The sequence below is a fragment of the Mastacembelus armatus genome, chromosome 6 (genome assembly GCF_900324485.2).
Source record: "Mastacembelus armatus chromosome 6, fMasArm1.2, whole genome shotgun sequence".
In the NCBI taxonomy this organism is placed as follows: Eukaryota; Metazoa; Chordata; class Actinopteri; order Synbranchiformes; family Mastacembelidae; genus Mastacembelus; species Mastacembelus armatus.
In genome coordinates, this window is record NC_046638.1 from 3832941 (window position 1) to 3848792 (window position 15852).

The 15852-nt window shown below is 40.2% G+C and overlaps 2 protein-coding genes across 2 annotated transcripts; both read right to left on the minus strand.

Moving 5' to 3' along the window:
* Nucleotides 1–1725: 1725 nt before the first annotated feature.
* LOC113132681 (2-oxoglutarate-dependent dioxygenase htyE-like) lies at nt 1726–5424 on the minus strand. Its single transcript, XM_026310975.2, has 7 exons — nt 5175–5424; nt 4972–5096; nt 4803–4869; nt 4319–4475; nt 3817–3959; nt 3580–3690; nt 1726–3303 (listed from the first exon to the last, which is right to left on the minus strand). Exons 1-7 carry the CDS (start codon nt 5328–5330, stop codon nt 3124–3126), a joined length of 939 nt encoding a protein of 312 aa, XP_026166760.1. The 5' UTR covers nt 5331–5424; the 3' UTR covers nt 1726–3123.
* A 1267-nt stretch (nt 5425–6691) lies between these two features.
* On the minus strand, nt 6692–12282 carry LOC113132682 (2-oxoglutarate-dependent dioxygenase htyE-like). Its single transcript, XM_026310976.2, has 7 exons — nt 12053–12282; nt 10732–10856; nt 10563–10629; nt 9316–9472; nt 8814–8956; nt 8577–8687; nt 6692–8299 (listed from the first exon to the last, which is right to left on the minus strand). Exons 1-7 carry the CDS (start codon nt 12206–12208, stop codon nt 8120–8122), a joined length of 939 nt encoding a protein of 312 aa, XP_026166761.1. The 5' UTR covers nt 12209–12282; the 3' UTR covers nt 6692–8119.
* Nucleotides 12283–15852: the final 3570 nt, after the last annotated feature.

The window sequence follows — 15852 nt, forward strand, 5'->3', positions numbered from 1 at the left end:
ATGCCCCATAATTTCTTCTGAGCAATAAAATTGAGGAATTATCTTTATCAAAATCTACATATATTTTACACTGTTAAACATTTTCTTAAAAATGTTCCTTTTGCTCTGCCCAGGCTGAAACTGTGCCTGGTTTATTTTGGCACTGTCAGTTTATTAAAAACTGTGGGTATACATTTGTTAGTCATTCTTGTTGATAGTCATTAAACTATCACTCTTCAACAGACCATTTCATATTGCACTAATGAGAAAGCTGTAAAAACTGTCACTCAATGTTCTGTATATAATGTATTTTTGTAAATTTATTTTCTGTTATTTAATCTTTCTTATATACACTCACCGGCTCCTTGATGGTCTCCTTGTCTGAAATTCTCAAAGAGTTGTTCAAAAAAAAGAGAAGGGGGATTATGAAAGTATGAGTTATTCTAGGACTGATGGGTTACATGGAAGAGGAATATGTCCCATGACCTATGAGCTGTTTCAAGTGTCGACGTTGTGCAAGATGTGGGGGCATACAATGCTACAACTGTAGAATGGTACACAGGGGATTTTAAGTAATGTAACAGGATATTCAGATACAGGAAGTAGAGGTGGAGAAGAAAGTATCATACGAGTTAGCAAAACAGGTCAAAGGACAAAGAGCTACCAGTGAAATAAAGACAATAAGTCAAGCAAGCAGTGCAGAATAACAACATGACAACAAGAAGCTAATATTGACATTTATAGCTGGAGTGATCAATAGTATGATAGGGGTGGAGTCTAAGATGCAGTAAATACAACTAACAGTTAAAGCAGTAACAGGCTGTGTCATCTAGAGACAGATGGGTTGACATGGGAGGAAATGAGAGACCAGTTGCAGATATCAAGCCAAGAACTGGGGTGTTTACTTTCAAGGGTATTAAGTGGAATACAGCATCTCATTGGACAAGAATTTCTACACTTAATACGATCAGATGTGTGCACGAATTTTGGTTTAAGCCAATTTTGGATTTTGTAATGCAGGGATATGAAATTACATGATAGGATAGGACAGAGGAGAGCATTGACGTGAGTCGTCCACTGCAGCTGCTTCTCTGGTCTATCAGGATGTTGTGAAGATGATGGTCATTGAATTCCAGGATGGTCTCTACCTCTGTGTGCATCTCATTGTGCAGTTGTACTGTTGTTCATGAAACAATAGTACATGTCATTATGGACTGTCAGTAATATGAGCAGGAAAGACAGCAGATGGAGGAGGAAATGAAAAGGGCTTAAATGAATGAGTTTAGTTTAAAATCCCTTCTAGAAAAGCCAAGTGGAGTAAATAGGGTTCAATTAAAATATTTAGATAGACCACGTTTAACATGTAGTTTTGATCCATGCTCCGAAGCAGAAGTTGCCATAATGCACCTATACTGATGGTTGACATCTGCCATTAAAACACAAGAAGACGACAAAGCCCAAAGGAGACAAAGGAAACAGGATCAAGTCTTTGCAGAACTACTTTCTGCAAGTCCCAAAGAGCCTGACACTGACATCACCATGAATCAGAAGAAAGGATTCAGTTCACTCTCTGTGTGAACGGCCTTCGACAGGTGCAGCGGCCCTTTGGAAGACTGGGTCAGCAGGCCATGGATGGTGCATGGAGATGATTCAGTTGGGATCCAGAAATGAGACTTTGATAACTTAAAACTAAATTTAGAGATTATTTGGTTTGACTTATAAAAATGCAAAAACCAAAGAAAAATATGAAACACAATGCCTTTATTTGAAGATGAAAAATGTGGCCAAGATGGATCATCTGAGGTGACGAGAAAAAGAAATGGAACTAGCCTGCAGGACTGGAGAACAACTTTTGATGCAGATTATATTTGAGAAAATGAGACCAGGTTTGAAGAAGGTGACAGCAAGATGGAGTCAAACCACACAATAAAACCACACAATCAACATGTTAAAACCTGTACCAATCCATCCATCCATCCATCTTCTATACCCGCCTTTTCCTGAAAGCCAGGGTCACGGGGATCTGCTGGAGCCTATCCCAGCTCTCTCTCGGGTGAAAGGCAGGGGTCCACCCTGGACAGGTCACCAGTCCATCACAGGGCCACATATACCACATCACACACTCACACTCACCTGTACCAATATATAATGTAAATCTAGTGCAATTGAACACAGGTTATATAAAATAACATCAAATTAAACATACACACACATGAAATTGATATTTGTATTTGTAACATATGTGATTAAGACTGAACTAGTTTCCCTCAGCATGTGACCTTACAATGCCCAGTTGATGGTGCTGATGACCCTTCACATTATGGAGGCTGTGGAATTGAGGAATTACCAACTGCATAATAAATCAAATAGTGCTGGTGCAGCAGTTGGTGTCCACTGTGAGTTCAGTCTGCTGATTGTTGTCTTGCTACAGAGATTAAGATACAAATATATTTTAATTTAATATAACTGCCTGCCTGTGTTAGTGATGATCTTATGTATTGTAAAGTGGCTGTATGTATACGATGTGTCAGTGCTCATGGTTAAATACATTTCATTAGAATCAACACCACTTTAAATCAAACTGCAGCAGAGCAAATTTAAACTCATCTGTCACAGGAAGTATAAAAACTGAATTTAAGTCACGTGACTTCAGAAAAGTATTGATTATAGATTGATACAACAGGTGTGAGATAGCTAGGGCATAAAAATTAGAAAATATTTGTTTGAAGAACAAATGTATAATATTCATGTTCATTTTAGGTTTTTATTCAAAACTGTCAACCACCCAACCTCTGGGCAGCCCAGTACCTGGTCACTTCATTTGCTTTCAGTGTGAAGTTCTAGTAAACAGGGACCTTTTTAGTGCAGTAAAATTTAAGATTTGCCTAAAATGTCACCAGGTCAGTTTGTTTTATTTTAGTAGAAAACATGTTTAAGGTTAATATTTAGAAAATAATCTATTATAAACAAACTTCTGTATGTTCTTTTGTAAAAACTCAACTAATCAAAACATAGTTTACTGATTAATATGTTTGTCACAGCCCTAATTAAAAACACTTAGTTGGTTCATAAAAGGACAAATATATAGAGTACGTCTACGATTTGCAGCTGTGTGTGTATGTGACAAACTTCATGGGCAGAAATTTAATTCTGGCCATACGAGTTTTTGAAGCGTTCAATGAGATAGTCGCCTGCTGTAATCGGGGGGTATTTGTTGGAGCCATCACAGCAGGTGATCAGAGCTTCATCATCAGGGTGGACAAAGAAGGCCATGGACTGACGTGTGCTGGAGTCTCCATTTGAAGGCAATAAAACCCTGTGGACCTGAGGAACAAGGAACAACTACGATGACAAGTTTTTATTCTTTCACAACAACATGAACCATAACTCTTATTACTTGTACTGAGTCAGTCACTGAGTGGTATTTCTTAAAACACCAAGGTCTAAATCATTTCTGTTCTCTGGTAGTTGAGATTTGTGAAACTAAAGCTAAAAAAAACTCAGATACAGAGCATTTAAACTTACAGTATGTGATCTTAGTGAGTCTACTTGGGTAAAACCATCTGTTTCAAATACTTTTTACTCTCTCCTTTCACTCACCACAGAGACAAACTGATCGCTGGTCCAGCGCTGCATCAGGTCAGCGATGTTGATGAGGACTGTCCCGGGGATACAGGGAGCACAGACGAAATCACCTGAACGGTTCTGGACCTGAAGGTTGACAAGTGTCAGGAGGATTAAATAACTGAACACTTTTCTTCCATTCTAGCAAAAAACTGTTTTTAAGATTTTATTTATCTATGTATATTTTATAAATCCAGATGATTCTGTTGTTACCTGCAGACCTTCAGAGCCCTGGAACAACAGTGTGAAGGTGCCGTAGTCAGAATGCTCTCCACAGCGAACCTGACCTTCCTTTGCTTTTTCACTGTTCACTGATGGGTAGTAGAGGGACCGCAGAGTTGTGCCATTTACATCAGCTGCAGGAGAAAAACAGAAATGAAATTCCTCCAAGAAAGTCACATTTCCTATCATCTGGTGCTAAACGTCTTTGCTGGCATTGCAGAAAACTAAACACAGTCTGAGGAAGGAGACTGTCTGTATTTCTGGGACATTGTGTGTGGAGGAAATGCTCTTGAGCAAATCTCTGTAACTTCACCTCCTTTATCGACTGAGCAGCATCAGAAAATGTGCACACATGCTCAGAAGAGTCTCAGTGATAAAAAGAATCAATCCACAGTGCTACCACACATCAGCTGCTCTACACTGATTGTTTTGCACCTTCCACCCTTATTTTTAGACTGACAACAAACTGCAGAGTGGTGTTTTCTGAACATACTTCCTATAAAACGATGTGTACTCAGGAGCACCTCTGGGTCCAGACCCAGGCTGAGGGCCATGACCCTCAGCACCCTCAGAGAGAGCTCTTTACAGCGCTGGTAGAAAGACGTAAGAATCTCCTGGAAGTCTTTTACATCTTCTGATGACGGCCATTTCTACCACAGAGGAGAAGAACATTAGAGCCTGAGCAGTTCTAGATGTCTGAGGCTGACGATAATATGGTCAAGTTAAAAATATATATCTGCATATTCATTTTTAATATAAACACAAAAGCTTATATTGTTTATATATATGTAAATTATTTCAATTTACTTCATTGCTTGTTGTTTGGTGATTCTATATTGTTTGTTATATAGTCATTGCTGTTGGAAAGCAAATCACTCCCCTGGGGATACATATCAAAAGGCTGATTTATCAGTCAGGCACTTTAACCATCGAACTGACAATGACATAAAGATCTGTACTCAATTATGAATCATTACTGTGTCAGGGTCAAGAGACGTAAGGTTGAATGACTCCTTAAGGTCTCCAGGTCGACGGGGATTCAACCTGAAACAAAGTCATATGAATTTAAAAGCAGACACAGAAAACAAAGAACAGACTTTCTTAAAACACATCCATACAAAAATGTGTCCACGGTCTGAATCCTACCTCTCAGTCTCCATAGACACCCAGCCGTGGTTAACACTGTTGGGAAAGTTACCCCTGCTGAAGGGTTTTTTCAGTTCCTCTGGCTGCAAGAAGAACTTCTTGGATATGTCCATAACACGGGCCACCTAAGCCAATACACACAAAACGCATTTAGACGCTTCCAACAAACTAAACACAGCGTTGAATTTATTTACTGGCCTCACCTCTTCCTCAGTGATCCCAGTGTTTTTCAGAAACGCAAAACCGACTTCGATAAAAGCTGTTTTCATCTCTTCGCTCAAGCTGCACAGCTGCTGGTCAGAAACATCTGGACGAGCACCTATGCTGCACGCGCCAAAGTCCAGCACCGGGATACTCATTTTTCAGGATCTCAAATTTAGATCTGAGAGAAAAAGGCTCAGGACTGTTTGAAAAATGTCTGAAAACAAAACGCCTATTTTAGTCATGTGAGCTGGATCTTCTTCTTCGTGTTTCAACGGCGGATGTCAACCATCAATACAGGTGCATTACGGCACCTTCTGGTTCGGAGCATGGATCGACGAAGGAGTTTCATTCTATTCAAAAGTACTTGTCTTTCCTTGGCCTACCTGGGTTTCTGACTGCTGTATTAACTTTGTTGTCGAGATTATACATCTAATGCACCTTTTATCTCCATATTCCACGTTTGCTGCCATTCTTCCTGCGCTCCAAAGCAGAAGGTGCCGTAATGCCCCTATATTTATAATAGTGATGGCGAAGCTTTATGAAGCACTGAACCACTTTGACACAACTGCCAGACAGTGACATCCGCTTGTTGTCCTTGAGAACTGCATCTGAGCCTCATGGCTTCAGGCTGCAATGGATCTTATATTCTATTGTAACGACTATGGGCTAGCCCTGGAGCTACGCTAGGCTAACGGGTCACTGAGCCACACGGCTAACAGGGAGCTAGCAGCTAGCGCCGTACTAGTTCAGACACCAGAGAGAGGGAGAGAGCACACCTGCCCCATACACCGCACAACCCCAGGTGTCTCTGTGAGCTGGAGCAGTTACTTTAATAATGCAGCAGGAGGCAGTGTTGTCTCCCCACAGCTGATTTATTAGACAGTGAGCAAGAAAGATTCTCTCCCTTATATACATGCGCTGTCACCGAGCTCCTTCCCCCACACGTCGCTCTTAAGTTACGGTGACAGCTACATTTTCAATAAACCCACAACATAATCCAGCCTAACACAGTAACACTGAACATAACGGAACATAAACACTGCGTCAACCAACAACAATTAACAACTCCCATAATGCACCTGGTCGTCAACCTTAAGGGGTCATTCAACCTTACGTCTCTTGACCCTGACACAGTAATGATTCATAATTGAGCACTGATCTTTATGGCTGCTTGCAGACTGATTTTCTGACCAAGACAGGGTCCTTATACAAGAGTTTGGAATTTCAATTAAAGCTCGTGGGGACAATAAAGTGAATGAGTTGCAGGTTTAAGGTTTTGTGTTTCTTCTTTGCATCATACACATTGGTTCACTGATTATCTAAAAACTACAATACTGCTAAAGTACAACTAAAAATGTAAATTATTGTGAGAGCTTCAGTGACATATTTAAAACATTTTCCTTCGGTCACAAAGGACAAATATGTTTGCCTACGATTTGCAACTGGGTGACAGATTTCATGGGCAGAAACTCAGTTTTGGTTTGACTTCTAAAAATTCAAAAACGAAACCAAAGAAAATTATGAAACACAATGCCTTTATTTGAACATGAAAAATGTGGCCAAGATGGATCATCTGAGGTTACAAGAAAAAGAAATGGAACTAGCCTGCAGGACTGGAGAACAACTTTTGATGCAGATTATATTTGAGAAAATGAGACCAGGTTTGAAGAAGGTGACAGCAAGATGGAGTCAAACCACACAATAAAACCACACAATCAACATGTTAAAACCTGTACCAATCCATCCATCCATCCATCCATCCATCTTCTATACCCGCCTTTTCCTGAAAGCCAGGGTCACGGGGATCTGCTGGAGCCTATCCCAGCTCTCTCTCAGGTGAAAGGCAGGGGTCCACCCTGGACAGGTCACCAGTCCATCACAGGGCCACATATAGACACACAAAGACAGACAACCTCACACACTCACACTCACCTGTACCAATATATAATGTAAATCTAGTGCAATTGAACACAGGTTATATAAAATAACATCAAATTAAACATACACACACATGAAATTGATATTTGTATTTGTAACATATGTGATTAAGACTGAACTAGTTTCCCTCAGCATGTGACCTTACAATGCCCAGTTGATGGTGCTGATGACCCTTCACATTATGGAGGCTGTGGAATTGAGGAATTACCAACTGCATAATAAATCAAATAGTGCTGGTGCAGCAGTTGGTGTCCACTGTGAGTTCAGTCTGCTGATTGTTGTCTTGCTACAGAGATTAAGATACAAATATATTTGAATGTAACATAATTGTGCTTTTGTGTTAGTGATGATCTCATGTATTGTAAAGTGGTTGTATGTATACGATGTGTCAGTGCTCATGGTTAAATACATTTCATTAGAATCAACACCACTTTAAATCAAACTGCAGCAGAGCAAATTTAAACTCATCTGTCACAGGAAGTATAAAAACTGAATTTAACTCCTGTGACTTCAGAAAAGTATTGATTATAGATTGATACAACAGGTGTGAGATAGCTAGGGCATAAAAATTAGAAAATATTTGTTTGAAGAACAAATGTATAATATTCATGTTCATTTTAGGTTTTTATTCAAAACTGTCAACCACCCAACCTCTGGGCAGCCCAGTACCTGGTCACTTCATTTGCTTTCAGTGTGAAGTTCTAGTAAACAGGGACCTTTTTAGTGCAGTAAAATTTAAGATTTGCCTAAAATGTCACCAGGTCAGTTTGTTTTATTTTAGTAGAAAACATGTTTAAGGTTAATATTTAGAAAATAATCTATTATAAACAAACTTCTGTATGTTCTTTTGTAAAAACTCAACTAATCAAAAACATAGTTTACTGATTAATATGTTTGTCACAGCCCTAATTAAAAACACTTAGTTGGTTCATAAAAGGACAAATATATAGAGTACGTCTACGATTTGCAGCTGTGTGTGTATGTGACAAACTTCATGGGCAGAAATTTAAGTTTGGCCATATGAGTTTTTGAAGCGTTCAGCGAGATAGTCGCCTGCTGTAATCGGGGGGTATTTGTTGGAGCCATCACAGCAGGTGATCAGAGCTTCATCATCAGGGTGGACAAAGAAGGCCATGGACTGACGTGTGCTGGAGTCTCCATTTGAAGGCAATAAAACCCTGTGGACCTGAGGAACAACGAACAACTACGATGACAAGTTTTTATTCTTTCACAACAACATGAACCATAACTCTTATTACTTGTACTGAGTCAAGTCACTGAGTGGTATTTCTTCAAACACCATGGTGTCAATCATTTCTGTTCTCTGGTAGTTGAGATTTGTGAAACTAAAGCTAAAAAAAACTCAGATACAGAGCATTTAAACTTACAGTATGTGATCTTAGTGAGTCTACTTGGGTAAAACCATCTGTTTCAAATACTTTTTACTCTCTCCTTTCACTCACCACAGAGACAAACTGATCGCTGGTCCAGCGCTGCATCAGGTCAGCGATGTTGATGAGGACTGTCCCGGGGATACAGGGAGCACAGACGAAATCACCTGAACGGTTCTGGACCTGAAGGTTGACAAGTGTCAGGAGGATTAAATAACTGAAGACTTTTCTTCCATTCTAGCAAAAAACTGTTTTTAAGATCTTATTTATCTATGTATATTTTATAAATCCAGATGATTCTGTTGTTACCTGCAGACCTTCAGAGCCCTGGAACAACAGCGTGAAGGTGCCAAAGTCAGAATGCTCTCCACAGCGAACCTGATCCTGCTTTGCTTTTTCACTGTTCACAGGTTGGTAGTAGAGGGACCGCAGAGTTGTGCTATTTACATCAGCTGCAGGAGAAAAACAGAAATGAAATTCCTCCAAGAAAGTCACATTTCCTATCATCTGGTGCTAAACGTCTTTGCTGGCATTGCAGAAAACTAAACACAGTCTGAGGAAGGAGACTGTCTGTATTTCTGGGACATTGTGTGTGGAGGAAATGCTCTTGAGCAAATCTCTGTAACTTCACCTCCTTTATCGACTGAGCAGCATCAGAAAATGTGCACACATGCTCAGAAGAGTCTCAGTGATAAAAAGAATCAATCCACAGTGCTACCACACATCAGCTGCTCTACACTGATTGTTTTGCACCTTCCACCCTTATTTTTAGATTGACAACAAACTGCAGAGTGGTGTTTTCTGAACATACTTCCTATAAAACGATGTGCACTCAGGAGCACCTCTGGGTCCAGACCCAGGCTGAGGGCCATGACCCTCAGCAACCTCAGAGAGAGCTCTTTACAGCGCTGGTAGAAAGACGTAAGAATCTCCTGGAAGTCTTTTACATCTTCTGATGACGGCCATTTCTACCACAGAGGAGAAGAACATTAGAGCCTGAGCAGGTCTAGATGTCTGAGGCTGACGATAATATGGTCAAGTTAAAAATATATATCTGCATATTCATGTTTTACATAAACATAAGTACCTAGGGTCAATAGTCCAGAGCAACAAAAGAAAGGTGACAAAAGAGTGTCAGCAAGAATGAAAGGAAAGGTGGACAAGACAGTGGTGAGACCAGCAATGTTGTCTGGTTTAAATTCAATTCAATTCAATTCAATTTTATTTGTATAGCTATAATTTTAGAAAAGTTATTTCTGAGATTTTTTGGCCCAAATACAATGACTTCTGTTTTCTCTGAGTTTAAAAGTAAAAAGTTACTGGTCATCCAGGCCTTTATGTCAGTTAGACAGGCTTGAAGTCTGGTTAACTGGTTTAGAGACAGTGGCACTGAGAAAAAGACAGGAAGCAGAGCTGGAGGTAGAAGAGCTGAAGATGTTGAGGTTCTCTCTGGGAGTGACGAGGATGGATAGGATCAGGAATGAGGACATCAGAGGGACAGCTCATGTTAGATGTTTTGGAGAAAAAGCCAGGGAAGCCAGATTGAGATGGTTTGGACATGTTCAGAGGAGGGACAGTGAATACATTGGTAAAAGGATGCTGAGGTTAGAGCTGCCAGGAAGGAGGCCTAGAGGAAGACCGAAGAGGAGGTTCTTGGATGTAGTGAAGGAGGACATGAGGATAGTTGGTGTGGGTGAGGAGGATACAGAGGATAGGGTTAAATGGAGGCAGATGATTGGCTGTGGTGACCCCTGAAGGGAGCAGCACGAAGGAAAAGAAGAAGTTTTACATAAAGAGTAAAATGATTATTTGTTTTATATTGTAAACAACTGGACTTAACAGGACACATGCAATGAGGGATATTTTCTCAACCTCTTCAAACATTTCTGAGGGATTTCTGTAGACTGCTGTAGTTTCTTATCTATAAATGCTGATGCTGATACTGATACAGCAGCTTCACATCATTCAATCATATCAAAAGGCTGATTTATCAGTCAGGCACTTTAACCATCGAACTGACAATGACATAAAGATCTGTACTCAATTATGAATCATTACTGTGTCAGGGTCAAGAGACGTAAGGTTGAATGACTCCTTAAGGTCTCCAGGTCGACGGGGATTCAACCTGAAACAAAGTCATATGAATTTAAAAGCAGACACAGAAAACAAAGAACAGACTTTCTTAAAACACATCCATACAAAAATGTGTCCACGGTCTGAATCCTACCTTTCAGTCTCCATAGACACCCAGCCGTGGTTAACACTGTTGGGAAAGTTACCCCTGCTGAAGGGTTTTTTCAGTTCCTCTGGCTGCAAGAAGAACTTCTTGGATATGTCCATAACACGGGCCACCTAAGCCAATACAAACAAAACGCATGTTCCGACTAGAATCGTCATTTTTTGAGGAAAATGTGTGTGATTGCTGAAAATATGTTGTTATTGGTGCTTGCAGCTGTTGGAGCTGGGAGGTTTAACATGCTGGTCACTGCAGAAGTGAGAGCATGTTCAAGATTGTCATGTATGAAAAATATTAGACTCAACAAGTTATATAAGGATTATGTTCTTTTGCTTCAGTATTGTTTACACATACTCATGGGAAGAGCCTGGCCAGTCAGATCCACTCACTTTCTCGGTGGATCTGGCCTCTGGCCTCAAATGAGCTGGGCCAATCACAGCTCTTTATCTGCAATGGAGTGGGCCTTATGCTCCAGTTGGCCAACCAGATTTAAACAAGCCTTGCACATACGCACTGACTTGTTCTTAATGTTTCTCAATGCCAGTCCCAAGTCCACAAATCTTTCTACAACAGGCTTTTGCTGTTTACTCTGTTCAAAAATATGCACAGAACTGGTGATAACAGGGAATTCTCATGTTTTTACAACAAGAACAACAGTCATTCACTAGTCTCTTTACCACACGCCATGCGTCCATTGATCGGCCCCCTCAATCTCAACCCATGACAATCCAGAGAAATTATTTGTATAGAATAGAAAAAGAGTTAGTCTTCACACAGGAAGGTCCCTGCTGGGTTGAAACTCTATTGGACAGTTTCTCAGCAGAAACCTACCTATCAGAATCAAGGTGCATGGCCAATTTGATTTAGGAGTCATGCCATTGAAACTCTAAAGCCAATAACAGGACAATGATGAGGGATTTTGGAGAATGAGACAACCATTATTTTCATTATGCACCAATTTGTAAGAAGTTTGCGTGAACTATGCAGGAAAGGGTCAGGAAAAAGTGTTTTTCTTCCAGCAATTACGAAATTATGACAGAAAACCCAACCACTGTAATAACTGGCCACATTGTGGCACTGTAGACGTAATTTTTCAGTATGTGAAGCATTTCAGCTGCATTGTTTTTTTGTTTTTTTTTTACAAAACCACGTCCCATAGACCGCCATTCAATAATAATAATAATAGGCGTCTAAAGACAGATGGAAGAAAATAAATAACAGGAAGAATAAACTGCTTTCAGCAATCACAGTAATTTAGACTCTTTCAAAATAAAAAACTAAACACAGTGTTGAATTTATCTACTGGCCTCACCTCCTCCTCAGTGATCCCAGTGTTTTTCAGAAAAACGAAACCAACTTTTAAAAAAGCTGTTTTCATCTCTTCGCTCAAGCTGCACAGCTGCTCGTCAGAAACATCTGGCTCATTCTGGAGGCTGCACGCGCCAAAGTCCAGCACCGGGATGCTCATTTTTCCAGGGTCTCAAACGCTGATCTGAGAGAAAAAGCTCAGGACTGTTTATAAAATATGTTTCATGAGAGAAAACTCCCGTGTGAGCATCTTCACGTAGGCTAGTCATGAGGCCATATCCAGCCAATGGGACAAACAAACGTGCAAGTCTGTGGACGTGGCGTTTGACGGAGGAAGCATGGGTGCTTTATTTGGTGCCGAGTCAAAACTGCGTATGAAGAAAGTGTGTAACTCACAGCTGACTGAACAGGCCAATTAAAACTCGACTCATGGCCCAGAGGAGACCTGACATTAAAAGGTCGTGTGTTACTGTCTAAAGCTGAAGGCGACTGTCTCATTTATGTGGATTCATCATTTCACTTAGACAAAAACTGTAGACCAAAGGCTTTTTAACCTTTAGTGCAAACATTAGGTTATATATTAGAATCTGTGATCTGTAATTCTTGTAAACATGGTGCTTTGGACTGCAGTCTTACTTTAAAATACAAAGAAAGAAGCTATTTTGTCATGCAAAATGATGCACAGGGATAATTAATCATAATAATAATTATTAGAAACAATGCTGATATATTTCATATTAAAAATAGGTCTTTTTTCCTAAAAGACTGGTTTGGCAGAGAGACTATGTAGGTTGGTCAGCTGTTTAACTTGGAAGGCTATCTCATGGACTCTCATTCAAATTACAGGGAAACAGTCAAAGTCCAGGGAAACAGGTTCATTGAGTTAACCTATGTTTGGATTATGCCCCATAATTTCTTCTGAGCAATAAAATTGAGGAATTATCTTTATCAAAATCTACATATATTTTACACTGTTAAACATTTTCTTAAAAATGTTCCTTTTGCTCTGCCCAGGCTGAAACTGTGCCTGGTTTATTTTGGCACTGTCAGTTTATTAAAAACTGTGGGTATACATTTGTTAGTCATTCTTGTTGATAGTCATTACACTATCACTCTTAAACAGACCATTTCATATTGCACTAATGAGAAAGCTGTAAAAACTGTCACTCAATGTTCTGTATATAATGTACAGTGGGTACAGAAAGTATTCAGACCCCTTTAAATTTTTCACTCTTTGTGTCATTGCAGCCATTTGCCAAAATCAAAAAAGTTCATTTTATTTCTCATTAATGTACACTCAGCACCCCATCTTGACAGAAAAAAACAGAAATGTAGAAATTTTTGCAAATTTATTAAAAAAGAAAAACTGAAATATCACATGGTCATAAGTATTCAGACCCTTTGCAGTGACACTCATATTTAACTCACATGCTGTCCATTTCTTCTGATCCTCCTTGAGATGGTTCTGCTCCTTCATTGGAGTCCAGCTGTGTTTAATTAAACTGATTGGACTTGATTAGGAAAGGCACACACCTGTCTATATAAGACCTTACAGCTCACAGTGCATGTCAGAGCAAATGAGAATCATGAGGTTGAAGGAACTGCCCAAGGAGCTCAGAGAAAGAACTGTGGCAAGGCACAGATCTGGCCAAGGTTACAAAAGAATTTCTGCAGCACTCAAGGTTCCTAAGAGCACAGTGGCCTCCATAATCCTCAAATGGAAAAAGTTTGGGACGACCAGAACTCTTCCTAGACCTGGCCGTCCAGCCAAACTGTGCAATCGTGGGAGAAGAGCCTTGGTGAGAGAGGTAAAGAAGAACCCAAAGATCACTGTGGCTGAGCTCCAGAGATGCAGTAGGGAGATGGGAGAAAGTTCCACAAAGTCAACTATCACTGCAGCCCTCCACCAGTCGGGGCTTTATGGCAGAGTGGCCCGACGGAAGCCTCTCCTCAGTGCAAGACACTGCAAGCCTGCATAGAGTTTGCCAAAAAACACATGAAGGACTCCCAAACTATGAGAAATAAGATTCTCTGGTCTGATGAGACCAAGATTGAACTTTTTGGCGTTAATTCTAAGCGGTGTGTGTGGAGAAAACCAGGCACTGCTCATCACCTGCCCAATACAATCCCTACAGTGAAACATGGTGGTGGGAGCATCATGTTGTGGGGGTGTTTTTCAGCTGCAGGGACAGGACGACTGGTTGCAATTGAAGGAAAGATGAATGTGGCCAAGTACAGAGATATCCTGGAAGAAAACCTCTTCCACAGTGCTCAGGACCTCAGACTGGGCCGAAGGTTCACCTTTCAACAGGACAATGACCCTAAGCACACAGCTAAAATAACAAAGGAGTGGCTTTGGAACAACTCTGTGACCGTTCTTGACTGGCCCAGCCAGAGCCCTGACCTAAACCCAATTGAGCATCTCTGGAGAGACCTGAAAATGGCTGTCCACCAACGTTCACCATCCGACCTGACAGAACTGGAGAGGCTCTGCAAGGAAGAATGGCAGAGGATCCGCAAATCCAGGTGTGAAAAACTTGTTGCATCATTCCCAAGAAGACTCATGGCTGTACTAGCTCAAAAGGGTGCTTCTACTCAATACTGAGCACAGGGTCTGAATACTTATGACCATGTGATATTTCAGTTTTTCTTTTTTAATAAATTTGCAAAAATTTCTATATTTCTGTTTTTTTCTGTCAAGATGGGGTGCTGAGTGTACATTAATGAGAAATAAAATGAACTTTATTGATTTTGGCAAATGGCTGCAATGACACAAAGAGTGAAAATTTTAAAGGGGTCTGAATACTTTCCGTACCCACTGTATTTTTGTAAATTTATTTTCTGTTATTTAATCTTTCTTATATACACTCACCGGCTCCTTGATGGTCTCCTTGTCTGAAATTCTCAAAGAGTTGTTCAAAAAAAAGAGAAGGGGGATTATGAAAGTATGAGTTATTCTAGGACTGATGGGTTACATGGAAGAGGAATATGTCCCATGACCTATGAGCTGTTTCAAGTGTCGACGTTATGCAAGATGTGGGGGCATACAATGCTATAACTGTAGAATGGTACACAGGGGATTTTAAGTAATATAACAGGATATTCAGATACAGGAAGTAGAGGTGGAGAAGAAAGTATCATACGAGTCAGCAAAACAGGTCAAAGGACAAAGAGCTACCAGTGAAATAAAGACAATAAGTCAAGCAAGCAGTGCAGAATAACAACATGACAACAAGAAGCTAATATTGACATTTATAGCTGGAGTGATCAATAGTATGATAGGGGTGGAGTCTAAGATGCAGTAAAGACAACTAACAGTTAAAGCAGTAACAGGCTGTGTCATCTAGAGACAGATGGGTTGACATGGGAGGAAATGAGAGACCAGTTGCAGATATCAAGCCAAGAACTGGGGTGTTTACTTTCAAGGGTATTAAGTGGAATACAGTATCTCATTGGACAAGAATTTCTACACTTAATACGATCAGATGTGTGCACGAATTTTGGTTTAAGCCAATTTTGGATTTTGTAATGCAGGGATATGAAATTACATGATAGGATAGGAAAGAGGAGAGCATTGACGTGAGTCGTCCACTGCAGCTGCTTCTCTGGTCTATCAGGATGTTGTGAAGATGATGGTCATTGAATTCCAGGATGGTCTCTACCTCTATGTGCATCTCATTGTGCAGTTGTTCTGTTGTTCATGAAACAATAGTACATGTCATTATGGACTGTCAGTAATATGAGCAGGAAAGACAGCAGATGGAGGAGGAAATGAAAAGGGCTTAAATGAATGAGTTTAGTTTA